This window comes from Eumetopias jubatus, unplaced genomic scaffold (genome assembly GCF_037043125.1).
Source record: "Eumetopias jubatus isolate StellerSeaLion01/CBP00866 unplaced genomic scaffold, mEumJub1_p1.0 scaffold_13, whole genome shotgun sequence".
Taxonomy (NCBI): domain Eukaryota; kingdom Metazoa; phylum Chordata; class Mammalia; order Carnivora; family Otariidae; genus Eumetopias; species Eumetopias jubatus.
In genome coordinates, this window is record NW_028274819.1 from 2,443,147 (window position 1) to 2,459,430 (window position 16,284).

At 56.3% G+C, this 16,284-nt stretch overlaps 1 protein-coding gene across 2 annotated transcripts in view; it reads right to left on the bottom strand.

Annotated features, from left to right (window-relative positions):
- CARS1 (cysteinyl-tRNA synthetase 1) overlaps positions 1-16,284 on the bottom strand; it is a 46,312-nt gene that overhangs the window by 20,197 nt on the left and 9,831 nt on the right. For both annotated transcript variants that reach the window (XM_028117863.2, XM_028117862.2), the window contains 8 exons: positions 12,713-12,804; positions 11,938-12,026; positions 11,348-11,444; positions 10,833-10,931; positions 9,853-10,002; positions 2,830-2,970; positions 2,514-2,602; positions 532-653 (listed from right to left, as the gene is read on the bottom strand). In XM_028117863.2, coding sequence (XP_027973664.1) covers positions 532-653; positions 2,514-2,602; positions 2,830-2,970; positions 9,853-10,002; positions 10,833-10,931; positions 11,348-11,444; positions 11,938-12,026; positions 12,713-12,804 — 879 coding nt within the window. The remainder of the gene's footprint in view (positions 1-531; positions 654-2,513; positions 2,603-2,829; positions 2,971-9,852; positions 10,003-10,832; positions 10,932-11,347; positions 11,445-11,937; positions 12,027-12,712; positions 12,805-16,284) is intronic.

The following is a 16,284-nucleotide window of genomic DNA, read 5'->3' on the forward strand; positions in this document are numbered from 1 at the left end:
TGCCCCAACCACCATATAAGGAACGGGCACCTGCTCTCCCCCATTCATAGCGCCCATTCTGGAACTTGTAAGTAACACATCTTGGGAGTCCACTTCCTCCGTGTTGGGCTATTGAAACTGTGCCTCCAATTGAAATGGCCCCAGGGGTTTTTGGTTCCCCAAAGCAGGAGCTCAGCTGCCGAGGGGGCTGCCTGCCGACCCTGTGTGGGTGGCTTTTGTGCCCTTGTTCAGCAGGTCACCACCTGTGTATTGCAAACACACCAGCGCTGGGTGTCCGACACATGGGCGCACAGCGTGTCTCACCCTGGCCCTCAGGTGCTCTCGGCACAACAAACACCAGCCCTGTGGACCCGGGCCCGAGTCTGCTGTGCTTTCAAGATGCTCTTGGACACACTTGCTTTTTTGCTTCTCGTGGAAAAACTCCTAAAATCCCGAGGGAACAAGGCAAGGCTCCCAGGCACCCGGGGGGGGCACGGCTGGGGCTAGGGAGGGGGAGGAAGCCCCCCCACCCCATCACCAAGCTCAGTTTACCTTCCCCTTCCTGCAGGGCTTTCTGGTCCCCAACAGCCTCGGGCACCAGCTTCCCATAGGAGTGTCTGTCGCTGGAAGCAAACTTCACCGTATCAAAGTAGACGGACCCATTTGAGGCGTAGCTGGAAAATAAGAACTGAGGTTGTGGGAAAGCGGACGGATTCGAAGACAGCCCAGAGCACCTCACAGGAGGATGACCCGAAGAGCCAAGTGTTACACGGCCCGCGTGCCGCTTCCATCTACTCTGCCTTCTGTGTCCGGGGCCGGCTCGGCCATTTAGCGGCTCTGAGACACAGCGACTCACAACCACGGCTGCCATGCAGGCCGAGCAGGCCTGCCAAGGACACTTCACACCACGGAAGCCAACTCCTCACTCGCTGAGCAGCGGGTCCCTCTGCAGACCCTCTGCCTCGCGTCCTGTGACCCTGCAGCTCCCACCCAGTCCCTCGCCTCAGCGACAGCGTGGTCCCGCCAGGCCCTCCCTCTGGCTACATTCTACCCACCTGCCCAGCCAAGGCTCTCTGCCTCCCAGAAGCACTCCAGGTTACTGCAGCCCGGAATGATCTGTCTTCTCCCACCTTGGCCTTGCCCACGGAACTCAGTTTGGCACACGATCTCGTGCTGTCCTGAGTAGTCGTGTAAAGTGGGGCAGAGAGAGGAGGTGCCATCACTTCCGGAGAACCTGTGCTGCTCCAGGCCCACACCAGGAGTTCGCCACTCCTCCCTTGGTCCAGCAGACGCCGTGTCTGCCCCATGAGGTGGGAAGCAATCTCCTACAGCGGGGGCGCCGCCAACAGGCGCCGTGTGCTGCAGACACCATGCTCCCATTTATGCCTCCATTTCTTGGTGATCTCTGACCGTGCTCACTGCGGACAGTTGGACCGTGTTTCCCACAGACAGGTGGTGCTAGGACCGGAGGCCAGGGCCAGGGCAGAGTGTGTGGAATCACAGCCGGGCGAAGGGCCCCGAGGGAAACACACCTGCCCTGGGAGATGACTCGGGGACAAGTGCTCTCTGCTCGCACAGTGAGGCCAACGCCTCCAGACACCCGGCAAGTCCGTGCTTACCAGGCCAGGCCACGAGATCATGGTCTGAGCTGTGGGCACCCTGGTAGACTACAGGCAGGGGATCCCTACAGCACCCCCATCCTGGCCGCAGCCCCAGGCCCACCTGGCAGGGCTGGCCCCAGGCCCTGGGCTGCACCGGGAAGTCTGCTGGGGGCTTTGAGGACAGCCTAGGCGCAGCCAGCACCACCCTCTCGCTCTTCCTTCCTGCCCTGAACACAGAGATGGCATCTGTACGGCTAAATACCTGCTGGATGGCAGCCAATATCAAGGAAAGCCCGGGGAGTTCCCTTACAAAGCAGCCCTGAAGCTGAGGACCCAGCGGCACAGAGGGAAGAGCCCTGCTGGGAGGTCAGTGCGTAAAGGCAGGCTGCTCTGGGGAAGTCGCGGGCTCGACCGTATCCTCCCCAAATTCGTACCTATGGTCCTATAGCCACCAGAACCTGCGGATGGGAGCGTATTTGGAGACAGGGTCTTCCCAGAAGGAAAAGTGAGGTCAGCAGGGTGAGCCCTGACCCAGTGTGACCCCTACACATCTATCTGCATAAGAGGACATCGGGACACAAAAGGAGCCCAAGCAGCCCACGTGCAGAGTGACAAATGTGTGAGAAGTCTGCAAGACGGCCACCGTCTGCGCCAAGGAGAGCGGCTGGGACAGACCCTTCCCTCAAGGCCCTCAGAGGAACCCGTCCTGCTGGCGTGCTGGCGGCCTCAGACGTCTGCCATCTGGAGCTGTGAACAAATCCGCTTCTGCTGCTTCAGCTGCCTGGTCCGTGGGCTTGGTGACGGCAGCGCCAGGCACCCACACGCCCAGCGGCTTCCCCCTGCTCCGCGTCCCCTCTCAGAGACAGAGCACTGCCCTCCTTGGCAGACCTTCCCCTGAGTGGTGCACTGACCCGAGGAGGGCCCTCAGCTCACCCGTAGCCATTGTCCACGATCTTCTGGACAAAGTTCACAATCTCCGGCACATACTCGCTAACACGGGTTAAGACATCTGGGGGGAGAACCTGTGAATGGCCAGAGAAGGTCTCAGTTCTTCCTTCAGAAACGTTGGCCTCAGACGAGCACACCCCAGAAAGCAGCAGAACCAAATGCTGGCAGAGAAGCCCCCTGCGCCCTCAGCTCGCATGTGAAACTGCACTCAGCGAGCGATTAGGAAGATGGCCCGGGTGGCATGAGGCCATTCAGGCATCGGGGCGCAGAGAGCAAGCACGGGCTCATCGGCCACACTTACGTTCAGGGCCTCCATGTCTCTGTGGAATTCCTCTTCCCAGAACTTGGGCAGTTGGGAGAAGATAGAATTGTCAGTCACCTCACTGCCGAGGGTGGAGTCCAGCCAGTCAGAGAGCAAGTCCTTCGCTTCTTGCAACAGCACCTGAACAAACAGAAAGCGGACATCCACACACGTGTATGAGGTGATCACACAGGACTGTACCTCACGCAGTTGGTCTGCGTTAATAATGGCCTCGAATTCAAAGATGTGCGGCGCAGAGCCCTGCTCCACGAAGGGCTGCCATCCCTGCGAGACCATGACACTCCTGTGAATGGCTCAGCACTAAGACAAACACCAGACCGTGACTGGGAGGCGCAGAGGCACATTCAGGAGAACTGACTGCAGCCAACATGCGGCCGGGCGTCCACAGCCAGGACGCTGGAGATGCTGGTGGTCAGGTGATGGGCAGAGTCCCGTCCTGGAGGGAGGTGTCAAGGCCATGGTGCCCCGACAGTCAGGGGCCATCAACTGAAGAGGCCAGCCCCATGTCACGCACCACAACAGTGCAGCGTTGGTACAAGACCTATCCTGTCACCGCAGCACCCACGTCACCTAGGAGAAATGTCCATCTGTGATGAGATGTGAGTGTCATGGCCGCGGCCTGAGCCTTGCAGGCTGTGGGGACCCTGAGGTCCGGCTCTGGAGGAACCCGGGGTTTCAAGCACATGAACTGTAGTGACAGGCACGTGGGGACAGGCAGGTTGTCTGCGGTCTACCCGTGGGGGCAAGAGGGCAAAGAACAAAGGGCGGAGGGAGAAAATGCAGGGAAAGTAGATGTGGAAGACAAAGGGAGGGCGCGCAGAGTGGGCGCAATTGTACACATGGTGCTGACAGGGAAGGGGCGGCTCGGGCGTCCCGCCCAGAGCCCCCAGGGAGAACTGTCCTGCTGACTGCTGCTGGGCTGGCGAGCAGCGACAGGGACCCACCAGGACACTCGGGCCAGAGGCGCAGCGCACTGCAGACTGAGCCCCATGCACGGCCCGCGGGCTACCCTCGAGCTGCCCTCGAGCCCAGCCACCCCACCCTGCACGCTCACAGCAGGCCCTTCTATTCGGTACCTCACGTCTGGCTACAGAGAAAAGATGACAAGGCACACCAAAAGGCAAAAAACATCTGAAGACAGAGAAGCAACAGAATCAGACGCGGCAGGGCTCTGGCAGCGCTCAGCCCAGCGGTCTGAAACGACCAGGACGAACACGCTCGGGGCTCTAATGCATCAGGCCGACCGCATGCAAGGATGGACGGGCAAGGTGAGCAGACAGAAGGAAGTCTGAGAAAACGGGAAGGAGGCGCCAGAGATCGACGACACTGGGACGGAAATGAAGAACGTCTTCGATGGGGTCATCTGTACAGTGGACGCGGCCGACGGAAGAATCTCGGCGCCTGAGGCCAGCTGAAGGGAAACGTCAAACCAGATGGTCTGCCTTCTCAGAGACCCAACGAAACGCAGCAGAATGGCCAAGGACCGTGGGACAAGCACAGAAGGTACGACGGGTGCTTGTGGGGATGCCATAGGGACACGAGGGGTAAGGAGCAAAGAAACATCCGAACCCCACCGACTGAGAGCCCCCCGCTCACAGGAGACCCTGGACCGCAGGCACAGAAAGCTCAGGGAAACTTGGGGAGAGCACCACACCCAGGCATTCCACAGGAAAGCTGCGGAAAATCCCAAAAGGGGTCCGAGCACAAAAACCTTGCCCAGGGGCGCCTGGGTGGCTCAGTTGGTTAAGCGAATGCCTTCGGCTCAGGTCATGATCCCGGAGTCCCGGGATCGAGTCCCACATCGGGCTCCCAGCTCAGCGGGGAGCCTGCTTCTCCCTCTGACCTTCTCCCCTCTCATGCTGTTTCTCTCTCTCTCTCTCAAATAAATAAAATCTTTAAAAACAACAACAACAACAACAAAAAACCTTGCCCAGAGAGGAACAAAATAAGAATGGCACCCAATTTGTCCTCACAAAGCATGTAAGCAAGACATGCGGGGGATGCTTCAATGTCGAGAGAAAACACTCGCCACCCTCGAACTCTGGACCCTGTGAGCTTATCCCTCAAAAGCAAAGGGAAACAAAAGCTCTCAGGCAGACAAAAATTGGGGGAACTTGTTGCCCATAGACCTGCTTTGCAAGAAAGGTGAAAAGAAGTTCTTTAGAGAGAACAGAAATAACAGAGGTCAGAAACAGGTCTGCACAGTGAAGGACAGCATCGGAGAGAAGATGCAAAGGTAAAATGAAAACTTTTGTTTTCCCTTTTTTAAGAAAAAGTATTTATGTATTGAGAGAGGGAGAGAGAGTGTGTGTGAACGGAGGGGAGGGGCAGAAGGAATCTTAAGCAGACTCCCTGCTGAGCGTGGAGCCCATTGCGGGGTTCTATCTCATGACCCTGAGATCATGACCTGAGCCGAAATCAAGAGTCAGGTGCTCAACCGGCTGAGCCACCCAGGTGCCCCAAAACTTTTGTTTTTCTTCATTGATCTAACAGGTAACAGTTTATAGCAAGAACGTATCAATCTGCATGCTTATGTACATACTTTATGCACACATGATGCACACACAGCCCCCCCACCCCGGGTTTTCAGATAGGTAAAATGGACAACAGCAACAGCATGAGGACGGGAGGCAGAACTAGATCATTCTGTTCCCGTAAAGCACCCCTAGGACCACGCAGTATAGTGTCTTTGAAAGTGGACTGAAATTAGTGGTGAGTGTATATTGCAAACTGTAGGGCAACCACTAAAAAAAAAAGGAAAAAAAATAGTATAACTGATAGGCCGTAAGAGGAGAAAAAGTGGAATCATGTAAAATGTTCAATCAAAATCACAAAAGACAGAAAAGGAGTGGAAGAAATCAATGGGAACAAGTAATAGGGCAGTGAATAGAAAACAATACACACAGTGGCTAGGAATCCAGCTGTCTCCATACCACCGTGAATGTCAGTGGTCTAAATGCACCAGATAAAACAGTCAGGTAGACCAAAATACAAGCCCCAAATGTATGCTGTCCGCAAGGAACCCACTTTAAATATAAAGACACGTATAGATTAAAAGTAGATGGATGGAGACAAATGTACCATGCTATCACAAATCAAAACAGAGCAGGAGTAGCTTGTTTCAGACAGAGCCAACTTCAAAGCCAGGAGAGTCATTAGGGATAAAGAAGAGCTTGGCCAGACAAAGGGGTCAGTTCTCCAAGACAACGGTGCTTCCAGTGCATGGGCCCAACGGCAGGGCAGCAAACTACATGAGGCAAAAGCAAAGAGAACTGCAAGGACAAACAGACGAATCCGTGAAGGTAGTTGGGGACTTCAATACCCCTCCCTTGGGCGTGGACAGACCCAGCAGGCAGGAGATCAGTAAGGACATAGTTGACCTCAACTACACGCTCAGTCAGCTGGATCTAATGGACGTCTATAGACCACTTCGTCCAACAGCAGCAGAACACACGTTCTTCTCAAGCTCACATGGAACGTTCACCAACACAGACCATAGGCTGGGCCATACAACATGTCTGAACAAGTTCAAAAGAACAGAAATCATACATTGTGTCTGCTCTCAAACCACCGTGGAACTGAACTAGAAATCAGTAAGAGAAAGACAGCTGGAAAGTTCCCACAATGCATGGAGATCAAACAACACACTTCCAAAGAACACATGGGTCAAAGAAGGTATCTTGAGAAAAAATTAAAAATTTTTGAACCAAAATGAAAATGAAAACACACCTTATCAAAATTTGTGAGATGCAGCAAAAGCAGTGCTTAGGGGACGTCTATAACACTGGGTGCACAGATTAGAAAAGAAAAAAGGTCTAAAATCAAGCTAATCTAAGCTTCCATCTTATGAAACCAGAAAAAGAGGAACAAGTTAAATCCAAAATGGGAGAAAAGAAATAATAAAAATTAAAGCAGACAACAGGAAATCAACAGAGAAAAATCAACAAAACCAGAAACTGGTTCTTTGAGAAAATGAATAAAATTGATGAGCCTCTAGCCAAGCTACTACCTAAGAAAAGAGTACTCATACTAATATTAATACCCAAAAGAGGGCCATCACTACAGACCTCACGGAAATTTAAAAACTTAGTAAAAAAAATACTACACACAACTCTGTGCCCCCAAGTTTGATAACCTGGATTAATGGACCAGTTCTTTGAAAGACACAAGCTACGAACACTCACACAAGACGATATAAACAATCTGAAGAAGCCTATTAGCTAGTAAAGAGATTTAATTAAGAATTTATAACTTTCCGGGTGCCTGGGTGGCTTAGTCATTAAGCGTCTGCCTTCAGCTCAGGTCATGATCCCAGGGTCCTGAGATCGAGCCCCACATGGGGCTCCCTGCTCTGCGGGAAGCCTGCTTCTCCCTCTCCCACTCCCCCTGCTTGTGTTCCCTCTCTCGCTGTGTCTCTTTCTGTGAAAAAAATAAATTTGTAACTTTCCAAAACAGAAATCACCTGATGCAGAGGAGTTCACTGGTGAATTTTACCAAACATTTAAGGAACAAATGATAATCAGTTTTCTATAGTTTTTCAGTGGACAGAAGCAGAGGGGCTACTAACTCATTCTATAAAGACAGTATTACCCTAATACCAAAAACTAAGACATTACAAGAACAGAAAACTCCAGACCAGTATCTCTCATGAACATAGATGGAAAAATCCTTAACAATATATTAGCAAATTAAATCCACAAAAGTCCGAAAAGAGGGTGCCTGGGTGGCTCAGTTGGTTAGGTGACTGCCTTCGGCTCAGGTCATGATCCTGGAGCCCCGGGATCAAGCCCCACATCGGGCTCCCTGCTCAGCAGGGAGTCGGCTTCTCCCTCTGACCCTCCTCCCTCTCATGCTCTCTCTCTATCATTCTCTCTCTCTCTCAATAAATAAATAAAAATCTTTAAAAAAAAAAAAAAGTCTGAAAAGAATTACATACCACAGCCAAGTGGGATGTATCACAGGTATGGAAGGCTGGTTCAACAGTATAAAATCAATTAATGTAAATTATTACATCAACAGACTAAAAAAGTAAAATGCCATAATAGCATTGCTAGATGCAGAAAAAGCATATGACAAAATCCAACACCCGTGCTGTCAGTGTGGTCGCGAAGAAGTCATTGCCACACACCGCTCATGGAGCTCAGCGTGCTGGACTTCATCAAAATTAAAGATGTTTGCTCCGGAAAAGACACTGTCAAGAAAACAAAAAGATGAGCTACAGACTGGGAGAAAATATTTGCCAAAGACACATCTGATCAAGGACTATTATCCAAAATATACAAACTCAACAGTATGAAAACAAACCACCTGATAAAAAATGGGCGAATGACCTGAACAGACACCGCACCCAAGAAGACACACAGACAGGCAAATAGGCACATGACAAGATGCCCCACATCCAATGTCTCCGGGAAATGCAAATCACAACGAGATACCATCACACACCTGTTAGAATGGCCCAAATACTAACACTGACAACACCTGATGCTGGGAAAACCCAGAACCAAAGGAATACTCATCACTACTGGGGGGAACGCAACATGGTGCAGCTGCTTTGGAAGACGGTGTGTGGTTTCTTACAAAACTACACATACTCTCACTATATGACCCAGCAGTCATGCTCCTTGGCATTTACCCAAAGGAGCTGAAAACTTATGTCCACACAAAAACCTGCACATGGATGTTTCTAGCAGCTTCTTCACAATTGCCTAAACTTGGAAGCAACAAAGATGCACTTCAGTAGATGGAAAGATAAACAAGCTGCGGTCCATCCAGATGATGGAGTATTATCTAGAACTAAAGAGAAAGGAGCTATCAAGCCATGAAAAGACATGAGGGACCCTAAAACGTATATTCAGTGACAAAAGCCGATTTGAGAAGGCCACATACTATAGGATTCCAACTCTGTGACATTCTGGAAAGGGAAAACCATGGAGGCAGCAAAAAGATCAGTGGTTTCCGGGGGCTGCCACAACCTGGAGGCCGTCAAACCGAGGGAAAGAGACCAGTCATAAAAGGACAGACACCATAGCATTCTATGTGGTCCCTGGAGTCCCCAGATTCATGGAAGCAGAGTGGACGGTGGGTACCGGGGCCAGGGGAGGGATGGTGGTCGGTGTCTCATGGGAACAGAGTCTCTGTTTGAGAAGATGGAAAGTTCTGGAGACAGATGGTGGGGACGGCTGCACAATAATGTGAATGTGCTTAATACCTTTGAACGCCACACCTAAAAATGGTTAAGATGGTAAATTGTTGGTAACAGGAACGTGACTGCTGTCCGAGGAGAGGGAGAAACAGCTGGGCCCAGGACGCCCATCAAAGGAAGGCCAGCTACCATGCGGGGACCCCACTCGGAAGCACGCTGAGCAAAAGCGCTCGTCCACAAGCCCGTGTAAGGGGGACTCTCTCGTTAAGCTCAGAACAAGCCCGCGCCGGAAATCCAGACTAAGTGAGGAGGAAAGTGAAAGGGAAGCCTAAGCCGGGCCGAGCTCTGGGGGCATCTCTTCCACGGCCTCCAGACGGAGACAGCGGTGGCCGCACCTTTTCTGGAGCTTCTCGATTCCTGAGTGTTGAAGAAGGTGGCCAGCAGAGGGCGCCGGCGTGAAGGAGAAGGGCCACCGTGGCCAGGGCCGCCGGCAGGTGACCCACGCCCTCTCCTGCGGGGAAAGGCTGGAAGAGAGCCAGGCCCCTTGCACCCCATGCCCTCACCCCGTCTGGGGGGCAAACTTCTCCCAGGGGCAGGAGAACCGGCCCAGGGCGCCCCACAGCCCAGTGCAACCTCAACCTCCCTCGGCTCTCTGCGCGGGTGCGCCACCAAGAAACACAGGAGCACCAGCTGGAGAACTCTGGAATGACCCGCCGCACACAAGCCAATAGGCCCCCAGTCCCGTGAGGACGCGGCGTGGGAGTAGATGGGAGGGCGCTGGCCAGCCCCCTCCCGGGCGGCCACAAACACAGGCTGGAGCAGCGAGTGGGGCTGTGGCAGGCCTGTGGAAACCTCACCTCCGCACAGCGGTCGGCCACCTCCTCTGGGAGGTCGCTCTGCACGGCTTTCTCCAGAGGCTCTGCAGCCAGTTTCACCGCGCGCTGAATGCGATCCAGCATCTGCCTTTTGTCGGGGTCCGTGGCCGCGTGTAACTTGACCGAAAACAGCTGCAAGCACAGGAGAGGGCGGGCCCATCAGCCGCAGCTCAGCACAGCCCCACGCTCCCCTGGGGGCCCCTCGCTGGAGACAAGAAAGCAGTCTGCGTCCCTAAGGGCGTGGGCCCAGCTTCCCCTGAAAGCCGGCTCCCTGCGCCCCCCTGGGCCTGGTTCTCTGATGTCACACGCTGTGCTCGGGGTCACGGGGGCATCACCTGGGGATTTCATGACCTTCACAAAGATACCCATGACCTGGCAGGCCCACCCCTGGTTGGCCTAAGCCGGCTAAGCTCTGATTTCATTCCCAGTGTTTCTTCTAGAGATAAAACACAGAAGCACACGTAATTACTACTGCAGCTACTAAAACAGTAATTACTATTACAGAGCATCAAAGGACTTATTCTAACCTTACTCCATTAAAACAGTAATTCATAACACTGTCATTCAAAATGACAATATTATATTGGAAAGAACTAATTTCTTCAAGTTCTGAAAATTTCCAGTACTCCCGATTTAAGCGGCTCGGTGCAGCGCCTGCGTGGCTGAGACCACCACATGGACAAGCCCACAGGGGCGTTCGGAGCATCCAATGAGCAAGCATCCATCAGTGCCACCATGACAGACTCGGACACTCTCCCATAAGTGGGAGGCACAGGCACCCACTCCACGCCCCCACCCAAGTGCGTCTTTCCTGGCGACTCTTCCCAGCGGCCAGGGGACACATCGGCCAGAACTCCGGGGCCCCCGATGGGGCTGGCTTTGGTTACTGTGTGAAGCCCACCAAGGACGGCCACAGCTCTCGGAACAGTCAGGAGTCAAGGAGCAAACAGCGAGGGGCCCACCTTCAGGGCGGCGTGAACATCTTCTAGGAGCTGGGCTGCCCGCGGCTGCTTCCCCCGATACTGCTCGAACAAGTAGTTCTGCCGGGCCCTCGTGATGATCTGGAGGGAGGAGAGGGAAACTGGGGGTCGTGCCCCACACAGCAGGCAGGCTCCGAGTCCCAGGCAGCCGCGCCGGGGCTGTTCCCATGACCTTGTTGATCTTGAGGAAACGAGCTGCACACCCCCCCACACACACACGCCCTCCCCACACAAGAGCACGCGTGACCACGGGTCCTGCTGCCACGAAGCCCCACGGGCTGACGTTTTATCAACTGGGCCCCTGGACACGCGGTTTCTCCTGGCTTCTACCTGACGTCATCGGTATACACCACCAAGCTACCGCGCGGAGGGGACTCACGCCGTGTGCATCAGGTCCAGACCTGAGCTGGGCCAAGGCCCACCTGATCTCATCTACAAATGACGCTTCCTCCTCCCTGTCACCCACCGTACTGAGGATGTCCCAGTGAGAGCCCTACCTTGTCGTCCACGTCCGTGATGTTCATGCAGTAGAAGACGTCGTACCCGAAGTAGTCACGCAGCACCCTCCGCAGGATGTCGAAGGAGATGTAGGACCTAGAGCACGGGAACAGACCTGTCCCACGGCCCGCCACACACCCTGGCCCACAGGCCACGGCCACGAGAGCCAGGGGAAGGCTTCTGCAGCCCTGCACAGGAGCCAGGAGCACTGTGGAGCCGGGCCTGCGCTGCGCCTGGGCTCCCGCCAGAGCTGCGGCCTGGGAAAACCAAGGCACCTCCCACGGAGGTGCACACGGAACAAAACATCTGTGTGCGGCCCAGGATGCCAGCCACAGGGCGACAGGACAGCGAGCTCGTGGTCTGTACATATTCTCCAACTTCTCCATCATCAATATGGATTACTTACAGAATGAAAATGTTTATCTCAAAAACAGGAAAGGAAAAGTCCAGGACTGATTTTCCTTTCAAATCTCAGGTCCCTGGAGCAGAGCGGAGATCTCGGAAGGGCTGAGATGTTCCCTGTGGGACCCACACCCCCAGACACCCGGGGACACCCGGCCCGTGTTGGGCGCCCGGCAGCGGCTCCTACCTGGCATGCCCCATGTGAGATGCGTCGTAGACAGTAGGCCCGCAGCAGTACCACGTCACCCTTTTCCCATGCTGAGGTGTAAACACGTCCTTTGTTAAAAATGAAGGAATGACAATCATCAGCCGCATAAGAGGTGCTGTGCAGGATCACCCAAACCAGCAACAAAGAGCATGGCTGTTTATACAAAATTCAACAAGAACAATTTTGTTTTACTGACAAAAGTCACAAACGTCAGGGGTGGAGGAGCTCAGTTACTCTGGGTGGACTCCCCAGGACCCCCGTCTCCCCATCTGCCACTGTGCTCACTGATGAAATTCCAATCAGCCCATGGCTGGAGCCATGGGCCACGCTGAGCAGAACACACCAAGCAAACCCTGTTCAACTGGAATCCAATCCTGCCTTCTTCTCAAAACCTGGTCGGCTCCCAACCATGCCAACTGGGGCCCCGCTGTGCCTGCTGCGCTTGGCATGCGCTGTGACAAATGCCACCACGTGTCCTCTCTGGAAGCAGGCCGGCACCTGGCCTGGCTCTGAGAGACGCACACTTGGGCACCCCAGGCCCGCAAGCCCACAGGCAGGCTGCCCCTCAAGGTGTGCTGCCCCTGGGTGTGCCCGGTGTCAAAGACAGCTGTGCCCCCCACAGGCCACGTGCAGAATGCATGGCAAGAGCTAAGACTTCACTCCCGTCCGGACCGATGGCTGCAGAGCGCGCCCACAGACACCAGCTCCCCCCCGGGGCCACCCCTGCACCCCACAGGCCATGCTCCCTCCTTACCTTACTGCGGGTGAGGCTGTTATACAGGCGGAGTTTGCACGGAGGACACCCAGCCGGGGGAGACCACTGAGGCTGCCCTCGCCGGCCTTTACCTGCCAAGGCAGAGAGAATGCAAGTCACGCTGCACCCACTTGGTCTTTCTCAACGAACAGGGCTAAGCGGTGCGGGTCTCCGTCAGCATCACCCGTGTCAAATGCAATGGCGTCTCTATTTTGCTTTGCTCACAATCTGTGGGGCAGCGGACTGCAGCACAGCTTGGGAGCACCTGCGAGACGAGCTCACACCCACTGCATCCCCTGCTCCTCAAACCCAGGCCCTCCTGGCCGCTTACAGGCACCGTGGTGGACATGGCTTATGGGCCAGGAGGGGGCATGGGCCCTGCAGTGCCAGACTCAAATGCAGCAAATGGGAGTACCCAACGCTTTGTGGAGGCTTCGTGGGACATGGGCCACTTTCCAGGGCAGTACAGGACTGGCCAGGCCGCAACTAGCTCACGGCCCCAGAAACTCAGTAAGAACAGGCTCCACCCCAGCCCCATCTCCATCAGACGGGGGCAAATGGCCAGCTCCCCCTCAATTCTGGTCCCCACCCCCACAACATGCGGGTCACTCCCTGACTCGACTGGGACAAGACACTTGTGGCTTCCAGCTCCACACGGGTGCTTGACCGACTCTGGAACAGTGTGGGGTGGCTCTGTCCCTCGCTGCCTTCCAAGACCCTGTCTCCTCCCCACTCCTGCCACCACCACCGTCCCCTCCCCAGCACTGTCTCGGGGGCTGCCCCTGCTGCTCCATGTGTCCCAGGCCCACGCTTCCAGATGGACAGAGGGCAGTACTTTTGTGGCAGGCGCCCTGAGAGCCCGAGGGGGTGTAGCTCCGTCCTGGGCATCTAGCACCCTGCACCTAGAGCCCAGCTGTCCCCCGCAGCTCTCGCTCACAGAGCCAGCTTTGGGCCTCGCTCACAGTGCACAGGACGGGCCCATGGAAGCCTCCGCACTACCTGTCCCATCTTCCCAAGCAGGGGTCTGCAGCTCGCCGAGCCGCCCTCCTGTCCACTGCCCACCTCTGCCTCTCGTGCTGGATGGCCTGCTGACCGAGACCCCACAGAGCCCCACTCGCTGCTTCCTGCTGGGATCACGGAGCAGTCGGTCCTGGGCTTGGCTATTTGCCCAAGGTGTCGCATCAGCCACACAGAGGCTGACTGAAGTGACAGGCAGAGGAGAGCGGAGGGAGGAAGGCAGCTGCTGTGTGCATGTCTGCGGGAGCCCGTGCGCAGGCGGGAAGGGGAGCGGGCAGGCGGGGAAAGAGGCAGCCCGCGCTCAAGAGGAGCTCCCTACTCTGGGTGGTGGCCAGCAAACGAGGCGGCCACAGACTCCGGTGCGTGGGAAGGCCCACACCCTCAGTGAGATAGCGGTGCTATTACTGAGGTCAGGCATGCGTCTCACAGGCTCACTTTACATGCAGCAAATGGCCGTGAAGGAAACTCTCAGTCTGGGACTCGGTGATGCTCAATGTGCTGTGGATGTCACCATGCATCCCCTCTCTCACTCACACCCCACAGCTCCTGAGACAGACAACACTGCTATCTGAGCTGAGCGGGGACATCGGCCAGAGCTGCCACACACGGATGCGAGCCGGAGGACCAGCACTACTCGTCCTGCGAGGCAGGAAGGCTCAGGGTTCACAGCAGGGGAGGCCCATCCAAGAAGACGGGGGGATGGCGGTACGCAGCTGGCAGTGGAGCCCGGGGAGCCTGGCCGCACCCCAAAGGGCCACCACGGTCACACAGCTGGTGGCAGGTTCGAGGGACTCTGCCAGATATCACACAGGACCCCTGGTTTAATGAGGAAATTTTCCACTAGCGTTCCCTTACCCCATCAGCTGAGCCGTGCCCGAGCACGAACATGGCTCACTCAGGACAGCGGCCCACTGCGGCACTCGACACCCCGACAAGGCCAAGCCGAGTCTCCCCACACGGTGCCCATGCCTCCACTACAGCACTCACCATCCCGTGCATGAACTCCTTGTCTCGGCTTCTGCTTGAACTAACACACATCCCATTCATCCAACACATAGCCAGAACCCTCCAGGCCCTGTCCTGGGCATGGGGCCACTGCACAGCACAAACCCCCGACCTGACAGAAACGCACACACCGCTTAGAGGCACAGCGCCCATCCCACCACCGAGGGAGGAGAAACACTCCCCCAGGACACGGGTAGGGGTCGGGGGGCAGAGAGGGGTGCCGCACTGTGTCACCCCTACAGCCACAGGGCCTGAGCCCCCTGCCAGGGGACTGGGAGCCGCAGCAGCACAGGGGGCCCTGGCGGGAGGGGCAGCACTCCAGACACTGACCGCAGGCCAGGCCCTGGGCAGAGTGGTCCCTCTGTGTCGGGGCCGTGGGGGGTGCTGATGGGACTGGGAGGCGGCAGAGGCAGGGGCCGCCCCACTTTCTGTGCCTGAGAGGGTGGCTCAGGCTCTGAGGCCCACAGCCCGGGGAGGGACACGGAGGGACAGACCAGGCGCCAGCAGCAGGGGCAGATGTCACAGGGGTCGCCGCTGGGACAGGCTCGGAGGGAGTGGGGACAGGGTGCCGGGAAGCGGGGGGCTGGGAGAGGCGGCGCTCACGCCCAGGACAGGACATCAGAGCCCTGAACGGAGCAGTGCTCAATTCTGGCAGCAATGACCAGGCCAGCAGGTGATCAGTTCCTGTGCTCCCAGGGACGTGGGAGAGGGGCCTGGGAGCAGCCCCGCTTGCAGGCCACCCGCGGCCATGGGCTGGGCACACGAGGGGATTTGGAGGCAGAAGGAGTCAGGAAACGTTATGGGTGCCAGGCAGGGTGCATCTCTCCTCGCCCCCCAGCCAGCCTAGCCTCGTCAATGCAAAGGGCGGCTCTCTGCCTCTGGTGGCCCTTCCTCTGCATGGCTAAAAGGCATCTGCTCGTTCTCTAGACAAGGTCCTGGCTGGACCACGAGCCAGGTCGTTGCCAAGGCTGGGAGCCCTGGATGCCCCGACCTCCACCCCTGCACGCTGTGTCTTAGGAGCTGGGACCCAGGGGGACGACATGGCACCTGACACCATGGACATCACCAGGGTCATCGTGCTAGATGCCCATGGAGGAGACAGTGTACCCACAAAGCTCCACCCTGTGCTGCAGAAGGATTATCCAGAAAACCAAATCACACCCCACTCGGGGGGAAACGATGCCCCCACCTCCACCTGTTCCGGCAGGGGACCCAGGCCAGGACAGCGACGTGGGCGCTGGGCGATGCTGCAATGCCCCCACCTGAAGGAGTCTGGAAAAGCCCCCAGGAGGCTGCCCCGCCCTGCGAGGACCAGCAGAGGCAGCACGCCGCCCACCCCTTCCATGAAGCCGCGTGCGTGCCCAAGCTGAGCTGCTCGAGGGCATCGGGCGATTGCGGGACGAAACACCCAGGGGTTCATCGCAGGAGAGAAACCACACAGGGCCTGAGCCCCTCAGATGTTCCAGCAGGACCCCGAAAGTAACCGCTGTCACCTGTCAGACGCGCCAGCACCCACAGGCTGCAGCATGAGCTCAAAGTTGAGAACTGAC